Source organism: Lepus europaeus, chromosome 18 (genome assembly GCF_033115175.1).
Source record: "Lepus europaeus isolate LE1 chromosome 18, mLepTim1.pri, whole genome shotgun sequence".
NCBI classification, from domain to species: Eukaryota; Metazoa; Chordata; class Mammalia; order Lagomorpha; family Leporidae; genus Lepus; species Lepus europaeus.
In genome coordinates this window covers 47,348,603-47,367,449 of record NC_084844.1, presented here as the reverse complement: position 1 = coordinate 47,367,449, position 18,847 = coordinate 47,348,603, and the positions used below count along the sequence as shown (strand labels likewise).

Below are 18,847 nucleotides of genomic sequence, written 5' to 3'. Positions count from 1 at the left end.
AGGTCATGGTTTACATAGAACCATCTTGAGCTTCCCAGGATTTTTATCAGAATCCAGAGTCTTCTCCAATCCTGAAATTCTTTTTTTTTTTTTTTTTTTTTTTTTGCAGTTGGTTCACCCTCCAATGGCCGCCACGGCTGGCGTGCTGCAGCCAGCGCACCGCGCTGATCCGAAGCCAGGAGCCAGGTGCTTCTCCTGGTCTCCCATGGGGTGCAGGGCCCAAGCACTTGGGCCATCCTCCACTGCCTTCCCGGGCCATAGCAGAGAGCTGGCCTGGAAGAGGGGCAACCGGGACAGAATCCGGCGCCCCGACTGGGACTAGAACCCGGTGTGCCGGCGCCGCAAGGATCCTGAAATTCTAAGAATGGGTAAAGGACCCAATACGGTAAACCCTTATACAGGAGGTTGAGAGCCTTATTGCTATTTCAGAGATGAGAGCCTTATTACTACTCAGAGATTGAGTAACTTCTAAGTTCACACTATCCCAAAATTTGTGCTTCCCCACCAGGCCGTGCAGTCCCAAGATCACCCAGTGTCACTGACAGATACAGAGGGCATAACAGATGGGTTCCCTTTCTCAGGGTTCTGACACATCTGGCAGATGACGGCCACAGAGGCAGGTGGGGGAGGGCGTCCAATTCATTCTGATCTATTCCTCAGGGTTGGAGCTTTCCAGCTCTCAAACCCTGGTGAGTCATTCCTATGGGCAGCCCCCGCCCCCATCCCCACGGAAACCGAAATGGGCTCCTGGGCAGGGTCACAGGAAAGGGGTCAGTGGAGGAAAGCATTTTTCATTCTGCCGTGGGGGGGGGGGCTTCCCTCAAAAAGAAAGAAAGAAACAGAGTCTTAAGAAACCATTCTCAAGAAAACACACCCGGGTCGCTGGGGAAGCAGGTGGGCGTGGAGGGAGAAACAGGGAGGTGTGCCGAGAACCCTCCGGCAGCCACGACTCGGTTGCCAGAGCGATGGGAGGAAGGGGTGGAGGACGAGGGGCGCCAAGCCCCCTAAAGGCGCTCCGAGCGCCGCCGGGCGGCCCCGCCCCCTCCCCAGGAGGCGCGGGCAGCGGAGGGGCAGCCGCGGTTGTCCAGAAATCGCTACCACCCCTCCCCCGGCCTCGGGCTCCCGGCACTGCTGCCGTCACGGGGCGGAGAAGCAAACAAGCCCCGGAGCAGCGGCTCAGCCCCTGCGGCCGAGGGGCGCTGACCCCCGCCCGGGACCCCGCCCCCGCCCGGCCCGGGCCCTGCCCGTGGGCGCCCGCGCGGGAGGGTGTGTGCGCCCACCTGTCAGCCCCTCGGGCCCTGGCGCGAGACCCTCGGAGTCCCTGCCCGCCGCCGCCCCCGCGGAGGGTCCTCGCCCCGACTTTACCTCCTTTTTCACGTTCCACAGCAGTTTCTCTTTGACTGCGTCCTCCGCGCTGCCCATGGCGCGGCGACTGGCGGGGAGTCGGCGCCGAGCGGCCCCTCAAGCCCCCCGCGCGCCCTCTCCGCCTCCGCGCCCCTCGGCTCAGCGCCCCGCACCACAGGCAGAGCCCCCGCCCGCCGCGCTGCCCGCCCGCCGCCGCCGCCGCCGCAGCAGCCGCTGCCCGGTGCCGGGCGCCGCAGCCATCTTCCGAGCCCTGCACCGACGTCAGGCGGCGGGCCCGCCCCTTCCCACAGCTGGGGGCGGGGGCGGGGGCCGGCCGGGAGGCGGCTGCGTGCCTGGGGGCGGCGGGGCCGGGCGCGGGCCGCGGGGCCGCTGTCATGGCAACGCGCCCGCTCCCGCCTCGAGGGCGCGGACCCGCATTGTGAGCGGCCGCGGCCGCCAGCGCCGCCCGGCACCGGGGGAGCCCGCGGCCCTGCGACTGAGGGGAAGGAGGCAGCTCGCGCCAGGGGTGGCCTCCCTCCAGCTAGACGCCCCCGATCGCCTCCCTGCTCGTTCTTCCGACGGGAGGGCAAGAACAGGGAGCTGGTAGGGCCCGAGTGCCCACGGGGAAGCCAGCGTTCTTCGCCTGGCCCCGGGGTCCTCAGTCGCGAGGAAGTGGGAGCGCTGCGGGCCCGAGGGTCCGTCCCCCTCGGGGTCGCCATGTTGGGTATGGCCCCACTGGCGTTTTTATGTGGGGGTGGGGGCGTGGGCTGGGGCAGCGGGGACGGCGGAGACTCGGAGGCAGCTACTGAGGGTGACAGCAGCGCCTTGCACGAGATTCTCCTCAGAACTGCAAGGCCGTTGAGGGAGAGGAGAGGTTGCTCAAAGTGGCAAAGAACACCTGCTGTTGCAAACTGAAGAGCGCCAGCGTGCCTGGAAACACGGGAGAGGATGCGCTTAGGCCTCCCGCACCAAGGGACTCTTCATTCATCTTCCTGCGTGATGCAACGTTATGGCGCAAAAACTGAAAACACAGGGGACCAAAACAGCCCCCCTGAACCGACAGCTTACATCCGCGGCTCTGAAGCCCCCAGCCGCAGACTGCGGCGTGGGCAAAGTTTCCACAGCCGCTTTGCGGAGAGCCGCTTCAGAGGCGGGTGGCAAAGACCCCAGCGACAGGACGCGTGAGCCCCGCCCCCGCCCCGCCCCGCCCCGAAGAGGACCCGCCCCCGCCCCGCCCCCCGAGGGAGACACCGGAAGCACTCGAGCTGGCCCGGAAGTAGTGCTGGCGGGCGCACGTGAACCGCGGCATGGCGGCTCACCGCTCGGGCCCTCTCAAGCAGCAGAATAAAGCCCATAAAGGCGGGCGGCATCGTGGCCGGGGGTCCGCTCAGCGAGACAACAAGGGTGAGAACTTAGGGTGGGAATAAGAAGGACTGTTTTGTCTGTATTAAGTGCTTTTCCCCTCGCTCGGACTGAGCTGCTGACTTCGGCCTGGGCCCCTCTCGCGGAAGGCCCTTTCCTAAGCGGGTGGAGAAGGGAACCCTTGTTGATTTTTTTTCTGGCGCAGAGCTCAACAACCCCTTCTGGTCTGCCCTGCAGGCCGTCTAGCACTGAAAGCCTTATGTAAGAAGGCGAGGAAAGAGCTCAGCAGAGTCGACCAGAGGCATCGCGCCAGCCAGCTCCGAAAGCAGAAGAAGGAGGCGGTGAGAGGCACTGGGGCTGGGAGGTGATACCGCTCCCCTTTTTGATAAAGATTTATTTTATTTGAAAGGCAGAGTTAGAGAGACGGGGTGAGACAGATCCGCTTGTTCACTCCCCAGAGGGCCACAGTAGCCAGGGCTGGGCCAGGCCAAAGCCAGGAGCTTTGCTTCATCTGGGTCTCCCAACGTGGGTGGCAGAAGCCCAGGCGCTTGGGCCGGAAGTGGAGCAACCAGCAACCTGTGCCTCTATGGGATGGCTGGCATTACCCACTAGCCTGTAGTGCCCCCCAGAAATGATACCATTCTAGGCCTTTAACTAGAAAATGTGATCCAGGGAAGCAGCCAGGGACAGAGAATGACCCTAAAGCACATGTCGGATGTGCAGGCCTGGATTGGTGCTAGAGTATTTTTTGCATTGGTTGAAGTTCCTGCCACACCTTCCCTGGCATACATGTGGCCATTAACGAGGAATCTAGCTGGGGTGAGGGTATCTGCACTGTTAGAAGTGCAATACTGGAGCGAAATAGAGGGATTGAGATGTTCTCTGATCTTTCTGTTATCAGGTTCTGGCAGAGAAGAGACACCTAGGCAGCAAAGATGGCCCTCCTCATCAAGTCTTGGTGGTGCCTCTGCACAATAGGGTTTCCTTGTCAGAGGCCTTTCGTCTGCTTCAGGATACGGACACTGGATCAGTCCACTTGAATGTATGGGGCAGCACCCAAAGTTTTATGCTGCTATGTCCGCGGTTGAAACACCGGTGGTTTTTCACGTCTGCAAGGCCAGGTTAGAGTACCCAATGTTTTTTTATCCTTATGTGTGAGTAATGGTCATATATTTTGAACAGGACGTGCTGGTGCCAATCATCTCTTCCTGTTTTCCATCTCCAGGGGATCTGCATACTGTGTTAGATATGGCCAAAGTAGCGGACACCATCGTGTTCCTCCTTGATCCTCTAGAAGGCTGGGACAGCACTGGGGATTACTGTCTTTCCTGCCTCTTTGCTCAGGGCCTCCCCACTTACAGTAAGTGAGTTGGAGTAGTGTCTACTAGGGAATTAATTAGCACTTACTGTGCAGTTATACTATGCATTATTGGCATTTGATTCGGGGATACTGATGGATTTTATTTAGCTGGTGGTGTAACATACATGTGCAGATTAAACTTGTCCAATTATTTACAAATCATCAAAGTTTTAGTTTTTTGAAATCTCTGGGCTATTTGCTGACCAGAGGAAGAAGAAAAGTTTTGTTTCAGTGTGACATTTCTTTAGGATAGCCAAGTGTTGGTTTTCCTGGTAATCCATGGGCTCACAGTTGAACTGTTAGATTGTGTGACCTAGGGGCTTTTCATGTAGGGAAGCAGTAGGTCATAAAAGCCTTTCTGTTTTGCTTACAGCACTAGCTGTCCAGGGGGTTTCTGGCCTTCCACCGAAGAAACACATAGATGCCAGAAAGAAGCTAAGTAAAGCAGTGGAGAAGCGCTTTCCTGATGACAAACTCCTCCTGTTGGACACTCAACAGGAGGCAGGGATGCTGTTGAGGCAGTTGGCTAACCAGAAGCAGCGGCATCTTGCTTTTCGAGATCGGCGGGCCTACCTGTTTGCCCATACTGCTGATTTTGTGGCTAGTGAAGAGAATAACTTGGTGGGCACCCTGAAACTCTCAGGCTATGTTCGTGGGCAGGCTCTGAATGTAAATAGCTTGCTACATATTGTTGGACATGGTGATTTCCAGATGAAACAGATAGACGCCCCCACGGACCCTTTTCCTTTAAATACTAGAGTGATTAAACCCCAAAAGGACCCAGGCATGGCGATGGAGGTAAGATTGATTTTTTTTTTATTTTTAATTATTTATTTATTCAAAAGTCAGAAAAGTCAGAGTTAACACAGAGAGAGGAGAGGAAGAGGCAGAGAGAGAGAGAGAGGTCTTCCATCTGCTGGTTCACTCCCCAATTGGCCACAATGGCTGGAGCTGCGCTGATCTGAAGCCAGGAGCCGGGAGCTTCTTCCGGTCTCCCGTGCAGGTGCAGGGGCTTAAGGACTTGGGCCATCTTCTATTGCTTTCCCAGGCCATAGCAGAGAGCTGGATTGGAAGTGGAGCAGCAGGGACTAGAACCAGCGCCCATATGGGATGCCAGCGCTTCAGGCCAGGGCGTTAACCTGCGGCACCGCAGCGCCAGCCCAAGATTGATGTTCTTAAAGATTTGTTCTTGCAGATTTGTATGTAAGTTGGCATGGAATGGAAACTTGAATTTAGAGAAGGTAGTCTGCACTCTCAAGCCAATGAGGAGATTACTAGTTTGGAGCTATGGCAACAATCAACTCTAGATACGTTAAGTCAGACATGTATCCGGTACTTTCTAGGTACCCTGCTGCTGGCTCTGCGTTTATAAAAGACTCAAGGTGTGGTTACTTTCCTTAGAGAATTTAATTGGGTCAGAAAAACATGACAAACACCTTTGAAGTACAGACTGCGAGACTCTATGGTTAAGTTAGAGAAATGCCTTAGGAACTGGGAAAATAAATTGACAAGCTTTACTGAAGAGATCCAGCTTGAGCCACGTGTAATTTATGAGTTGAATAGATCAAAGAATATGCTAGAAAATAGAAACAATATCAGAACTAGGCACAGTGATGGGTCGGAGGGTTTCTTTTTGAATTCTAAAGAAATCAGCTTAATGATACCTCACAAACAAGTGAGGTATAAACAAGTGGGAGTGGGACCAGGTTAAGAAAGGCCTCGTCTGGTGCCGTGGCTTAACAGGCTAATCCTCCGCCTAGCGGCGCCAGCACACCAGGTTCTAGTCCCGGTTGGGGCGCCAGATTCTATCCCGGTTGCGCCTCTTCCAGGCCAGCTCTCTGCTATGGCCCGGGAAGGCAGTGGAGGATGGCCCAAGTGCGTGGGCCCTGCACCTGCATGGGAGACCAGGAGAAGCACCTGGCTCCTGCCTTCGGATCAGCACAATGCGCCGGCCGCAGCGGCCATTGTGGGGTGAACCAACGGCAAAAAGGAAGACCTTTCTCTATCTCTCTCACTATTCACTCTGCCTGTCAAAAAAAAAAAAAAAAAGGCCTCGAGCCAGGCAATAGGTACAGACTTAAAATGCCATAAAGCAGCCATCTGGAAAACGTTGACAGATTTTGGCTTTCTGTTTCATCCATCTTCTGGTTTAGTGGGTTTTGGGTCAATGGGTTTTGGGTTAATGTTTGACCATGATTGGTTTTCAGATTTGTGCTATGGATGCTGTAACTGATATGGAAGAAGACATTAAAGTCCTAATGAAGGCAGACCCTGAGAAACAGGAATCTTTGCAAACAGAGGTTATCCCAGATCCAATGGAAGGGGAGCAGACTTGGCCTACTGAGGAGGAGCTAAGGGAAGCAAATGGTTGGTATTGGTAGGTTACTTACCTAATGTGGAATTGTGGATTTTGTCTAGCTGCTCACTGTGAAGATCCCATAGGGTAGAGCGGAATGCAGATGTACTTGAGGGTATGTCATGTCCTCTCATCCCTAAATGTTGTGTGTTTGCATTTAAGCAAACATTAGACACAGATTTGTTCCATTCCTCAAAGTTGTTTTTTTAATGTTAATTTACTTTTTTATTTATTTGAAAGGCAAAGTGACAGATATTTTCCATCTGCTGGTTCAATCTCTAGGACTGGCAATATGGGATACAGGTGTCTGAAGCAGCAGCTTAACCCACTGTGCCACAATACCCACTCCATCTTATTGCCTTACAGTGAATAAACTTTATAACAAGGCTTATCTGGCTGGTGCCGCGGCTCACTAGGCTAATCCTCTGCCTTGCGGTGCCAGCATACTGGGTTCTAGTCCCGGTCGGGGCGCCAGATTCTGTCCCAGTTGCCCCTCTTCCAGGCCAGCTCTCTGCTGTGGCCAGGGAGTGCAGTGGAGGATGGCCCAAGTCCTTGGGCCCTGCACCCATGGGAGACCAGGACAAGCACCTGGCTCCTGGCTTCGGATCAGTGCGGTGCGCTGGCTGCAGCACGCCAGCCGTGGCGGCCATTGGAGTGTGAACCAATGGCAAAGGAAAACCTTTCTCTCTGTCTCTCTCTCTCACTGTCCACTCTGCCTGTCAAAAAAAAAAAAAAAAAAAAAGAAAAGAAACAAGGCTTATCTATCTAGCTATGTAAATATTGCTGGGTATAAGGTACCCAAATTAAATTTGGACGTATTTTCTACTCATAGTGTCTACTAGAGATTGTTAGCAGCACTATGTAGCTTTTTTTTTTTTTTTTTTTTTTTAAGATTTATTACTTATTTGAAAGAGTTACAGAGAGGAGGAGAGACAGAGAGAAGGATCGTCCATCCACTGGTTCACTCCTCACATGCCTACAGTGGTGTGGCCCAGCCCAGGCCAAAGCGAGGAGCCCAGAGCTTCTTCCAGGTCTCCAGCTTGGGTGCAGGGCCCCAAGCTGCATCGGAATGGGACAGCAAAGTCTTGAACTGGTTCCACATGGGATGTCAGCATTGCAGCAGAGGTTTTACCTGCTCTGTCACAATGCTGGACTCACTATCTAGCATCTTGTCTAGGTGAGAAATCCCAGAGTGATGGGAAAAGGTGGTATATAATTTGCTTAATTCTTTTGGGCTTTTACAGACTTATTAAAGGAAACTTCCAAAGTGGTAAAGAAGGTCCCCAAAGGAACATCCAGTTACCAAGCTGAATGGATTTTGGATGAAGATGGTGACAGTGGTGGGGAAGGAGATGAATATGATGATACAGAACATGAGGATTTTATGGAAGAGGAATCTCAGGTAAGAAAATTGGGCCTGGGGCCAGTGTTGTGGTTGCAGTGGGTTAGGCCACTACTTGGTATACCCACATCCCATATTGGAGTGTGGGTTCAAGTCTTGGTTACTCTACTTCTGATCTAGCTCCCTACTAATGCACCTGGGAAGCAGCATTGCTGGCCCAAATACTTTGACCCATTTGGGAAGTGAACCAGTAACTGAAAAATCTCTCACTATGTCTGATCTGAAGCTTCTGGCTTCAGATTGGCCCAGCTCTGGCCATTGGTGGTTTGGGGAATGAACTGAGGATGGAAGATCTCTCTTTTCTTCTCTGTGTAATTCTGTCTATCCCTCCCGCCCTTCAGAGATTTATTTATTTATTTGAAAGGAAGAGTTACAGAGAGGTAGAGAAAGAGAAGTCTTCCATTTGCTGGTTCACTCCCTAAATGGCTGCAATGGCCGGAGCTGGGCCAGTCTGAAGCCAGGAGCTTCTTCCAGGTCTCCCACAAGGGTGCAGGGGCCCAAGCACTTGGGCTATCTTTTGCTGCTTTCCCAGGCCATAACAGAGAGCTGGATTGGAAGCTGAGCAGCTGGGACTCGAACTGCAGGCGGTGGCTCTACCTGCTGCGCCATAGTGCATACCCCTGTAACTCTATCTTAAGAGAGAGATACTCTCTATCCACTGGTTCATTCCCTAGATGGCTGCCCAATCAGAAGCCAGGAGCTTCTTCCAGGTCTCCCAGGTGGGTACAGGGACCCAGGCATTTGGACCATTTTTTGCTGCTTTAATAGGTGTATTAGCAGGGAGCTGGATTGGAAGTGTAGCAGTGGGGACTCGAACTGGCTCCCATATGGGATGCTGGCGCTACAGGTGGTGGCTTTATCCACTAAGCCACAACACCAGCCTCAATAAATAAATCTTAGGAAGAAAATGGGTTCTTAAAGCCATTTCTGTGTATAGCTCCAATTACAAAGCAAATGGTGGTCCTAACCTTGAGAGGTGTGTGGGGTCAGTCTCTTAAGAATGCCTCGGGGCCGGCGCCGTGGCTTAACAGGCTAATCCTCCACCTTGTGGCGCCGGCACACCGGGTTCTAGTCCCAGTTGGGGCGCCGGATTCTATCCCGGTTGCCCCTCTTCCAGGCCAGCTCTCTGCTATGGCCCAGGAAGGCAGTGGAGGATGGCCCAAGTGCTTGGGCCCTGCACCTGCATGGGAGACCAGGAGAAGCACCTGGCTCCTGGCTTTGGATCAGCGAGATGTGCCGGCCGCAGCAGCCATTGGAGGGTGAACCAACGGCAAAGGGGAAGACCTTTCTCTCTGTCTCTCTCACTATCCACTCTGCCTGTAAAAAAAAAAAAAAAAAAGAATGCCTCTGGCCAGCGCTGTGGTTCACTTGGTCAATCCTCCACCTGCAGCGCTGGCATTCCATATGGGCGCCGGTTCTAGTCCTGGCTGCTCTTCTTCCAGTCCAGCTCTCTGCTGTGGCCCTGGGAAGGCAGTGGAGGATGGCTCAAGTGCTTGGGCCCCTGCAACTGCATGGGAGACCAGGAGGAGGCACCTGGCTCCTGGCTTCGGATCGGCGCAGTGCTGGCCGTAGCAGCCATCTGGGGGGTGAACCAACGGAAGGAAGACCTTTCTCTCTGTCTCTCTCTCACTGTCTGTAACTCTGCCTGTCAAATAAATTAAAAAAAAAAAAAAAAAAAAAGGAATGCCTCTTGGTGCTGGTATTGTGGTGCAGCAGGTTAAGCTGCCACCTGCAACACTGACATCCCTTATGGTCACTGGTTTGAGTATCAGCTGCTCCACTTCCAGTCCAGCTCCCTGCTAATGCATTTAGGAAAGCAGCTGAAGATGGCCCAAGTGCTTGGACCCCTGCCACCCACGTGGGAGACCCAAATAGAGTTCCAGACTCTTGGCTTTGGCCCATCCCTGCCCTGGCTGTTGTGGCCATTTGTTGAGTGAACCAGCAGATGGAATATCTTGGTATCTGTCTCTCCTTTCTCTTCCTTCTCCCTCTTCCCTGAACTCTGCCTTTCAAATAAATAAGATCTTAAAAAAAAAGGCAGGCTTCTGTAGGTGCTGAGAATCTGTGTTTTATAACTTAGGTGCCATTAGGTTTTGTGCTGGTTGGGACCAGGTATCTGATATTCTTAGCTTAGTGGACTTGGGGTAGGGACAGATGTAAATAACTAACCCTGTGTTCTACAGGACGAGAGTAGTGAAGTGGAAGAAGAGGAGGAATGTGAAACTATGACTGTAGGGGACTCTGTACGTGATGATCTATATGACGAGAATGTAGATGAAGAGGCTGAGGAAAAAATGTTGGAGAAATATAAACAAGAAAGACTGGAAGAGATGTTTCCGGATGAAGTGGACACCCCCCGTGATGTGGCTGCCAGAATTCGGTTAGTTCATGAGTTTAAATTCAGTTGAAAGGTTTTGTTTAAAACTTAATGTGGTTTAGGCCGGCGCCGCGGCTCACTAGGCGAATCCTCCGCCTTGCAGCGCCGGCACACCGGGTTCTAGTCCCGGTCGGGGCGCCGGGTTCTGTCCCGGTTGCCCCTCTTCCAGGCCAGCTCTCTGCTGTGGCCCAAGTGCTTGGGCCCTGCACCCAATGGGAGACCAGGAGAAGTACCTGGTTCCTGCCTTCGGATCAGCGCGGTGCGCAGGCTGCAGCATGGCGGCCATTGGAGGGTGAACCAACGGCAAAAGGAAGACCTTTCTCTCTGTCTCTCTCTCTCTCACTGTCCACTCTGCCTGTCAAAAAAAACAAAACAAACAAAACTTATGTGGTTTAGAATGTCAACACGATGCCAAAGAAGAAAACAGTGGGGTCGGCGCTGTGACGAAGCAGGTAAAGCCACCACCTGCAGTGCCAGCATCCCATATGGGCATCAATTCGAGTCCTGGCTGCTCCACTTCTAATCCAGCTCTCTGCTGTGGCCTGGGAAACAGTAAAAAATGGCCCAACTCCTTGGGCTCCTGCACCTGCATGGGAGATCTGGAAGAAGCTCCTGGCTCCTGGCTTCGGATTAGAGCAGCTCTGGCCATTGCAGCCAATTGGGGAGTGAACCAGCAGATGGAAGACCTCTTTCTCTCTGCGTAACTTTGACTTTCAGATAAATAAATAAATCTTAAAAAAAAAAAAAGAATAAGAAAAGAACAGAGGTTATGTTTAAAAAGAAAACAGCACTGTCACTGCTCCTGAAAGGCTAACATTCTTTATTATTATTATTTGAAAGAGTTACAGAGAGGCAGAGAAAGAAAGAGGTCTTCTATCTGTTGGTTCACTCCCCAAATGGCCACAATGGCCTGAGCTGGGCTGATCCCGAAGTCAGAGCCAGGAGCTTCTTTTGGGTCTCCCATAAACGTGCAGAGGCCCAAGGATTTGGGTGATCTTTTCCTGCTTTCTTTGGCCATAGCAGAGAGCTGGATCAGAAGCAGAGCAGCTGGGACTTGAACTGGCGCCCATATGGGATGCCAGCACTGCAGGCGGTGGCTTTACCCACTATGCCGGCCCCCAAGGCTAACATTCTATATTGGAAGCTGCTGCATACATCCTGGAAACGGTAATAGAATCGGGGTATAGACTACTATTATAGGACTTTAATGAAGGGGAAGTGGTAAGGTTAACTACCAGATACTTCCTGCTGGAGCCAGTACTCAGTTGATGTATATATAACATTTGGAGGTTTTGGGGGTTAGAACAGCAACAATGAAAGCATGAAGGTGTAGATTATGTTTGCTTTAGAGGTGAGTCTGATTAAACTCAGAGTTTACATGAAATATTAGAGTGAAAAGGTTATTTCCTACCTTCTTGTTTGTCAGGTTAAAAAGCCTACCACTGAGGTGACAAGGAGCCACTATTTTTTTTTTATTTATTTGAAAGTTGGAGTTACACAGAGAAGGAGAGGCAGAGAGAGAGAGGTCTTCCATCTGCAGGTTCACTCCCCAGTTGGCTGCAATGGCCAGAGCTGCACCAATCAGGAGCCAGGAGCCTCCTCCAGGTCTCCCACATGGGTGCAAGGGCCCAGGGACTTGGGCCATCTCTACTGCTCTCCCATGCCACAACAGAGAGCTGGATTGGGAGTGGAGCAGCCGGGACTCGAACTGGTGCCCATATGGGATGCTGTCACTGCAGGCGGCGGCTTTACCTGCTACACCACATGCCGGCCCTCATAGAGCCACTATAAATAACTTTTTAGTTATTGAAAGCAGAGGAACAGATTTTCCATCCACTGGTTCCCTCCGCAAATACCTATAACAGCCAGGTTTGGGTCAGGCCAATGCCAGGAACCTGAAATTCAACCTGGGTCTCCCATGTGAGTCACAGGGGCTTGAGCCAACACCTGCTGCCTCCCAGGGTGCACATTAGTGGAAGCTGGAATCAGAAGCAGAGCTGGGGACTCAGCCCTAGGTACTCTGGTATGGATGCAGTCATCCTAAGTGGAATTTTAAATGCCAAACACCCACTCCCATTGCAAGTACTCTGTCAGTTACAGTCTTGTGTTTGGTTCTTAATTTCTTGTTAAAAGTTGTTTTAGAGTGGGATTGGTGTTGTGGCACAATGGGTTAAGCTGCTGCCTGCAGCCCTGACATCCCATGTGGGCAACAGTTTGAGTCCTAGCTGCTCCACTTCCAGCCCAGCTCTCTGTTGGTACACCTGGGAAAACAATGGAAGATGGCCCAAATGTTTGGCCCTCTGCACCCACATGCGAGACCCAGATGAAACTCCTGTTCCTAATTTCAGCCTGGCGCAGCCCTGGCTGTTATAGCCATTTGGGGATTGAATCAGCAGATGGAAGCTTTCTGTCTCTGCCTCTTCCTCTAGCTTTCAAATAAATAAATGTTTAAAAAAAAAAAAGTGTGGTCTTGGCTTAAGCAATTAGAGATAATGATTAGAGTTCTTTTAAGCTAGAGTCTTAGCTATGACTCGGGTCTTATGTAGCACCGCATAAATTAACTTAATTTCTTAAAATTCTGTATTCTAGATTTCAGAAATACAGAGGCCTTAAGAGTTTCCGGACATCTCCATGGGATCCTAAGGAAAACCTTCCTCGAGATTATGCTCGGATCTTTCAGTTTCAGAACTTTGCTAATACCAGGAAAAGCATCTTTAAAGAGATTGATGAAAAAGAGGTTGAAGGAGCTGAGGTACCTACCTTCTCTTGTCCATCCTGAAATTTGCTTTCTTTTGCCACAATGCTCCCTACTTTACTGCTTGTCTTGGCCTGAGAATGAGGACCTAATAGTTTAGTTCTGTGCTGCCTATAGGTGAGTACTCAGCAAGAGTGATAAAGGGAACAGAGCATCAGAGTTGTTAACGGAGAAAGCTTCATCTGAGTAGTAAAAGCATCTGTGAAAGAATTTCTTGAAGAGAGGCCGGCGCTGTGGCTTAACAGGCTAATCCTCTGCCTTGCGGTGCCAGCACACCGGGTTCTAGTCCCAGTTGAGGCGCCGGATTCTATCCTGGTTGCCCCTCTTCCAGGCCAGCTCTCTGCTATGGCCCGGGAAGGCAGTGGAGGATGGCCCAAGTCCTTGGTCTCTGCACCTGCACGGGAGACCAGGAGAAGCACCTGGCTCCTGGCTTCGGATCAGCGAGATGTGCCGGCCACAGCGGCCATTGTGGGGTGAACCAACGGCAAAAAGGAAGACCTTTCTCTATCTCTCTCACTATCCACTCTGCCTGTCAAAAAAAAAAAAAAAAAAGTATTTCTTGAAGAGAGAGTTGGGTTTTGGGGTAGTCTGGGAGACTCACACATTTGGAAAGATGACTTTGTCATTGTAACGTGAAGGGTAACTGATTGTTTCCTGCTTTTTGCTCATAGGTTGGCTGGTATGTCACACTTCACGTCTCGGATGTTCCTGTCTCAGTAGCGGAGTCCTTCAGGCGAGGAGCACCTATGATTGCATTTTCTTTACTCCCTCATGAACAGAAGGTGAATTAATGCCTTGTGGGGAAATGGGAGTTAGAAAACTTAAAACTGTCCTCAGAGTCTAGAATTCTGTTTATGTGACTGGCATTTTGCTCATGGAGATGAGAAAATTGTGTCTTTATGATTAGGAATTGGAGGCTAGGAGAGAAGTCAATGATGGTTTTACCCAAAATGTCTGAACCTGTCTGAAGCATCTTAGTGATGCTTTTCTGTGTGGTTCTGAGACTTCTCTGAGATACGAAGGTTTTTCAGGTTAGACTTTGAACAAGTTGGCAGCTTTAAAAATAAAGGTTTATGCCAAGGTGCAGACTTGACGGTGGCCATATTGGTGTATGTTGGGTGTTATGTACCATCCCTGGCCTTTAGTCAGTGTCGGTAAGGGTAAGGGTTGAGGAAGCAGAGGCTCGAATGGATGTGGCTTTGAAGTGAGTGGTGAGCGAGTAACTTGGAGGTCCCTGATTTTGTGGCGATCCAGAAGGTAAGCGAGCATAGAGGAGTGCATGGTGAGAGCTCTCATCCTAGTGCTTGGTAGAGGGAAGAGTATGTGCTATCATCTATTCTCTACCCTTAGCATTGTTACTCCCTAGGGTGAATCTGAGCAGCCTGCTAGTTTGATTTGCCTTCTTTCAGATCAGGCTATTGTATTTCCAGACTGAAGTGTGTGTGTGTTTTTTCCCCCTTACCTGGTCCTCAGATGTCAGTATTGAATATGGTGGTGAGGCGGAACCCTGGTGACACAGAGCCTGTGAAAGCCAAAGAGGAGCTGATCTTCCACTGTGGGTTCCGGCGCTTCCGAGCTTCACCCTTATTCTCTCAGCACACTGCAGGTCAGCAGTGGGGAAGCTTTTGGGTTCTTGTCCATCATACCGTCTTTGGGGAGACTGACTTGGGGGAGGATTGTATAATAGTTCCAAACTCTCTGGGTTAGAGGTTATTGTCAGTACTCTGGCTTAGGAGCCAATGATGTTTTTATACAAAATGTCTGAACCTGTCTGACGCATCTCAGTGATGCATCTCTATGTGGTGCTGAGGCTTCTCTGCCATGAGTATGTTTCAGTGTAGGTTTTGAACCATAGATGGCAACTTTATAAAAAGGTTGTGTCAAGTTGTTGGACACTTTGCCAGTGTGGGTGAAGGGATGGAGGCTGGGTATGGCCATAGTTGGGTAAAGCCAGGGAGGTGTAGGCTTTGAGATGTTGAGACTGGATGAGAGTTTGGAGGGTGGTGACCAGGGAAAAGGGCCTTCTGAGTATCACCTTTGCACAGCACACTGGTTGCTCGCTTGGCTCTCAGCAACAGCAAGAGATGGATGAAAGCAGTAGGAATTTTTATTCTCATCAACCATGCTCTCTAAATAAGGGATTCATTTCTCTTTCCCTTAAAGTATTCCATTTTCCTAAGTTTCCTTAAGTTATAAGTTATATAATGGGGGGGAGGGTTACATTGAAAGTAAAACTGAAGTTCCAGGTAGTCTCAAGATTGGGGGTGAGCAAACTGGCCTTGAGGCCAAATCTGCCCCATCGCTTGTTTTTGTAAATAAAGGTTTATTGGAACACAGAATTTTTATTTTTTAAATTAATTTATTTGAGAGGGAGACAAGACAGAGAGCCCCAATCTGCTAGTTCACTCCCCAAGTGCCTGCAATGGCTGGGGGCCAAAACCAGGAATTCAATGCAAGTATCCCAAGTGGGTAGCAGGAACCCTGTCTCCCTCCCTTCCAAACTATTTGAGCCATCACCACTGCCTCCCAGGTTCATAGTAGCAGGAAGCAGGAGTCAGGAACCAGAGCTGGGGATCGAATCTAGGCACTTGGATGTGGGACATAGGCATCTTAAATGCTTGGCCAGATGCCTGCCCCTATACTTTTTAAAATATTCAATGTATGGCTGCCTTTGTGCTAGAACGGCAATGGTTGAGTAGTTTGACAGAAACTGCATGGCCACAAAAGCCTAAACTATTCACTCTGGCCCTTTACAGAAAATGTTTGCCAGTCTATGTTCAGGATCGAGTTGTTGGTTTAGTAAGGATAATCTTTATAAAGCAATAATTTCTCACATGAGGTAGGGGTGATAGGCATCAGAGTCACCAGGAGAACTTTTCAAACCCCAAATCATAGTCCAGTCTCCAAGTATCCATCTCTGGTTGAAAAATCACTAACAGGACTGGCTTGTGACTTTCATTTGTATCAATGCAAGATATTTTTGAGAATTAATAGGGCAGACACACATGCTACCTTGGGTTTACGAGTTGTGGTGATTAGGGCTTTTCAAGGGCCCCTAGATTACCTATGATTTTTCTTAAAATGTTTGTTGTTTTCTAACCAAAACATTTGTGTATTGTGGCAGCGGATAAACATAAATTTCAGAGATTCCTGACTGCTGATGTGGCCCTAGTGGTAACAGTATATGCACCAATCACTTTTCCTCCTGCATCTGTGCTGCTTTTCAAACAGAAAAGCAATGGTAAGTTGAGTTCCGAGGTGAACAGGCTTGCAGTAAGGTCCTTAAGAGGATTTAATTTGTCTTCTATATTTAGGTTGAGAACCAAATGGTGTGAAGAAAGTAATGATTTTATATATATATTATATAAGATTATATAAGATCCTCATGGAGGATCTAAGGGATGCCAAACTGCGTTTTGATCTTGGTTGCAAACCTTAGCTAATTGGTAGAGGTTGCTCACATTGCTATATGTAGGATAGGTTCTGGGACAGGCTAAGTAGGAATATCATTTATTACTCTCTGCCTGGGACGCAGGAGGGCAGCATAGTTCATTGTTATTAATGTTCCTCCAAGAAAGTCTTACATAGATCTTTAGAAGAATTGCAACAATAAACTGAATAGCTGCTTTGCTTTTTTTTCTTAGGAATGCACAACCTCATTGCTACAGGCCATCTGTTGTCAGTGGATCCAGACAGAATGGTCATCAAGAGAGTTGTTCTGAGTGGTCATCCTTTCAAAATTTTTACTAAGACAGCAGTAGTACGTTACATGTTCTTCAATAGAGGTAGGCATGGAGGAGGCGATGGAATCTAATTGCTATTTTACATTTTGTGGATACATATTTCATCTTGGTTTTCTATGTGTTCCATTCTAAGAGGATGTGCTATGGTTTAAACCAGTGGAACTGAGAACAAAGTGGGGCCGAAGGGGACACATCAAAGAGCCTTTAGGTAAGAGAATCTGGATTTGGGACCTTGTCAAGATTTCCCCAGTGTTACCAAATGACTGTTGGGTTGGGAGTTCATTGCTTTAAAAATTCCCACTTTTAATTTTACCAACTTGCTCTGGTGTTTTCCTAGGCACCCATGGCCACATGAAATGCAGTTTTGATGGGAAGCTAAAATCTCAAGACACAGTACTGATGAACCTCTATAAACGAGTTTTCCCCAAATGGACTTATGATCCCTATGTACCAGAACCAGTACCTTGGATAAAAAGTGAGATTCCTTCAACTGTGCTTGAAATGGACCCAGAATAATGGACTTCATGGGCTTCTGTCACTATACATTGGGGAGCCTACAGATTGTGGCTGGGCAGAGTTTACTGTTTCTAATTTAATCTGATGGTTTTTGCAAAAGATTTTTTTGGCTTTGACAAGTGTCTCAGTTAAGGATGAAGTTTTTCTCCTACTACTTAATCCAAAAAAACTATTAAATCTTATTGAAATTTCTATCCACTAGGATTTTGAAATCTCTTTAAGAAAGAAAGATGAAATGTTGACAGTGACTAGAAACAAAGTTACACATATCTGAGACAATGCATCCATCTGTTTTGTATAAGTTAAACAGAAACAGATTGATTAACTGGCCTTTCAGCCTGCTTCATCCAAGTCAGAGAGGTTAAGTCTACATTTCCACCACTGAGCACAACACAAATGTTCTTTACTTCTGGGGAAACAGTTTGAAAATGCTGAGACAGTACAGCAGCCACTGCAACACCAGCTGTAGGTTCAATGAGTAGTTTCATTCTCTCCCACACCAGCTTGGTTGCATTCTGTTGGTACAGAAGAGTGAGAATTAGTGAAACATGAGAAGAATAGTTTAAGGGGTTTAATCATAAAAGGCCAGAAGAACATACATGCCTTGTCTGAATTTTCTTATTAAGTATGTGTGCTTGCCAGTGAGCAAGGCTCTTATACTTTAACACTGCTTCTGCCATCAAGAGGGTTATACTACAACATGGAATGAAGTTAAGGTCCCTGTGGGTCTCCTGCTACTCCTAGCAGAAGAAAGTTATTATGCCTAGAGTCTTCTTTTTTCCTTTCGGGGTCTTACCTTAATTTCATCCTCTGTAACAGTGAAGACGTCATCCACAAGGTCCCTGATGATAGGCCAGGTGTTTAAGCCAATGCTGGATTTGACCCCATCTGCTATGGTTTCTGGAGGACAAGGATTGGGCATCCGTTCCCCTTTCAGTTTGGACTGGTAGCAGTCATCTGCATTCAAGGGTTCAGCAGCATAAACCTTCACACTAGGTCTTAAAGCCTGGGAAAAGGAATATTAGACACCTTACAACTAACCACAGCACTGCCTGCGTGCCTAAAATAAAATAGGCTGAAAAAGTAACATGTCTCTGCCAAAGAGTCTTTCCCTTTGATACATGTTATGAAATTATGACCTTGAAGCACTTTATAAATAAATTCTTTGTTTAATAATATCCTCTAGTTGTCTGGATTACATCTGGTTCCAGTGGTAATCTGGAGAAAAGGAAGCCCCTTCTGTGGACAGATGAGTGAAATGGGATTCAGGGACAGGATGTGGGGTATCTATCACTCATTCTAACTGCTCAGTGAAGAGGATGGTGAGGCAGACAAGGCCTTTCATTTCAGAGTGCCAAGGGATTATATGACTGGATGAAAATTTGGGGAGATTACTGAGCAAGTATCCACAATGTACTATGATATAAAGTAAATCCTCTATAACAGAAGCAGGAAGTCCTCTGGAAGCTCTTTTCCTCACCTTAATTGTAACTGCTATTCCAGCAATCATTCCTCCTCCCCCTACTGGAACCACGAATGCATCCAACAAGGGAACCTATAGTAAGAAGAATATAAAGTGTAAATGGGTTCTATTAATAGGCAATTTTTGGTGCACATATTAAATAACCGAAT

General features: G+C 49.2%; 3 protein-coding genes and 2 non-coding genes across 10 annotated transcripts in view; 3 read left to right on the top strand and 2 right to left on the bottom strand.

Annotated features, from left to right (window-relative positions):
- The window catches only part of SGSM2 (small G protein signaling modulator 2), a 43,562-nt gene extending 42,080 nt beyond the window's left edge, over positions 1-1,482 (bottom strand). Inside the window, exon 1 of one of the 2 annotated variants that reach the window (XM_062175707.1) lies at positions 1,366-1,482. In XM_062175707.1, the coding sequence (XP_062031691.1) occupies positions 1,366-1,422 (57 nt within the window). In that variant the 5' untranslated portion in view covers positions 1,423-1,482. The remainder of the gene's footprint in view (positions 1-1,365) is intronic. The other variant, XM_062175709.1, reaches the window with a different exon arrangement.
- Positions 1,483-2,612: 1,130 nt separating this feature from the next.
- Positions 2,613-18,393, top strand: TSR1 (TSR1 ribosome maturation factor). Its single transcript, XM_062175686.1, has 15 exons — positions 2,613-2,748; positions 2,944-3,047; positions 3,608-3,827; positions 3,932-4,066; positions 4,440-4,864; positions 6,274-6,433; positions 7,667-7,824; positions 10,008-10,204; positions 12,791-12,953; positions 13,628-13,738; positions 14,430-14,562; positions 16,081-16,197; positions 16,601-16,741; positions 16,833-16,907; positions 17,037-18,393. The coding sequence occupies exons 1-15, from the start codon at positions 2,652-2,654 to the stop codon at positions 17,213-17,215; spliced, it is 2,415 nt and encodes an 804-aa protein (XP_062031670.1). The 5' UTR covers positions 2,613-2,651; the 3' UTR covers positions 17,216-18,393.
- Positions 13,878-13,971, top strand: LOC133747407 (small nucleolar RNA SNORD91 family). Its single transcript, XR_009864359.1, has one exon. It is a non-coding gene; the product is annotated as a small nucleolar RNA SNORD91 family (small nucleolar RNA).
- LOC133747406 (small nucleolar RNA SNORD91 family) lies at positions 14,685-14,778 on the top strand. Its single transcript, XR_009864358.1, has one exon. It is a non-coding gene; the product is annotated as a small nucleolar RNA SNORD91 family (small nucleolar RNA).
- SRR (serine racemase) overlaps positions 17,518-18,847 on the bottom strand; it is a 16,218-nt gene continuing 14,888 nt past the window's right edge. For all 5 annotated transcript variants that reach the window (XM_062175694.1, XM_062175690.1, XM_062175692.1 and 2 more), the window contains 3 exons: positions 18,696-18,770; positions 18,012-18,221; positions 17,518-17,730 (listed from right to left, as the gene is read on the bottom strand). In XM_062175694.1, the coding sequence (XP_062031678.1) occupies positions 17,518-17,730; positions 18,012-18,221; positions 18,696-18,770 (498 nt within the window). The remainder of the gene's footprint in view (positions 17,731-18,011; positions 18,222-18,695; positions 18,771-18,847) is intronic.

Excerpts from the sequence above, each read along its gene's own strand:
- TSR1 (XM_062175686.1), top strand. The coding sequence starts at position 2,652 with ATGGCGGCTCACCGCTCGGGCCCTCTCAAGCAGCAGAATAAAGCCCAT. Across the intron at positions 6,434-7,666 it reads GGAGCTAAGGGAAGCAAATG|ACTTATTAAAGGAAACTTCC; the intron begins GTTGGTATTGGT and ends GGGCTTTTACAG. Across the intron at positions 16,742-16,832 it reads TTACATGTTCTTCAATAGAG|AGGATGTGCTATGGTTTAAA; the intron begins GTAGGCATGGAG and ends TTCCATTCTAAG.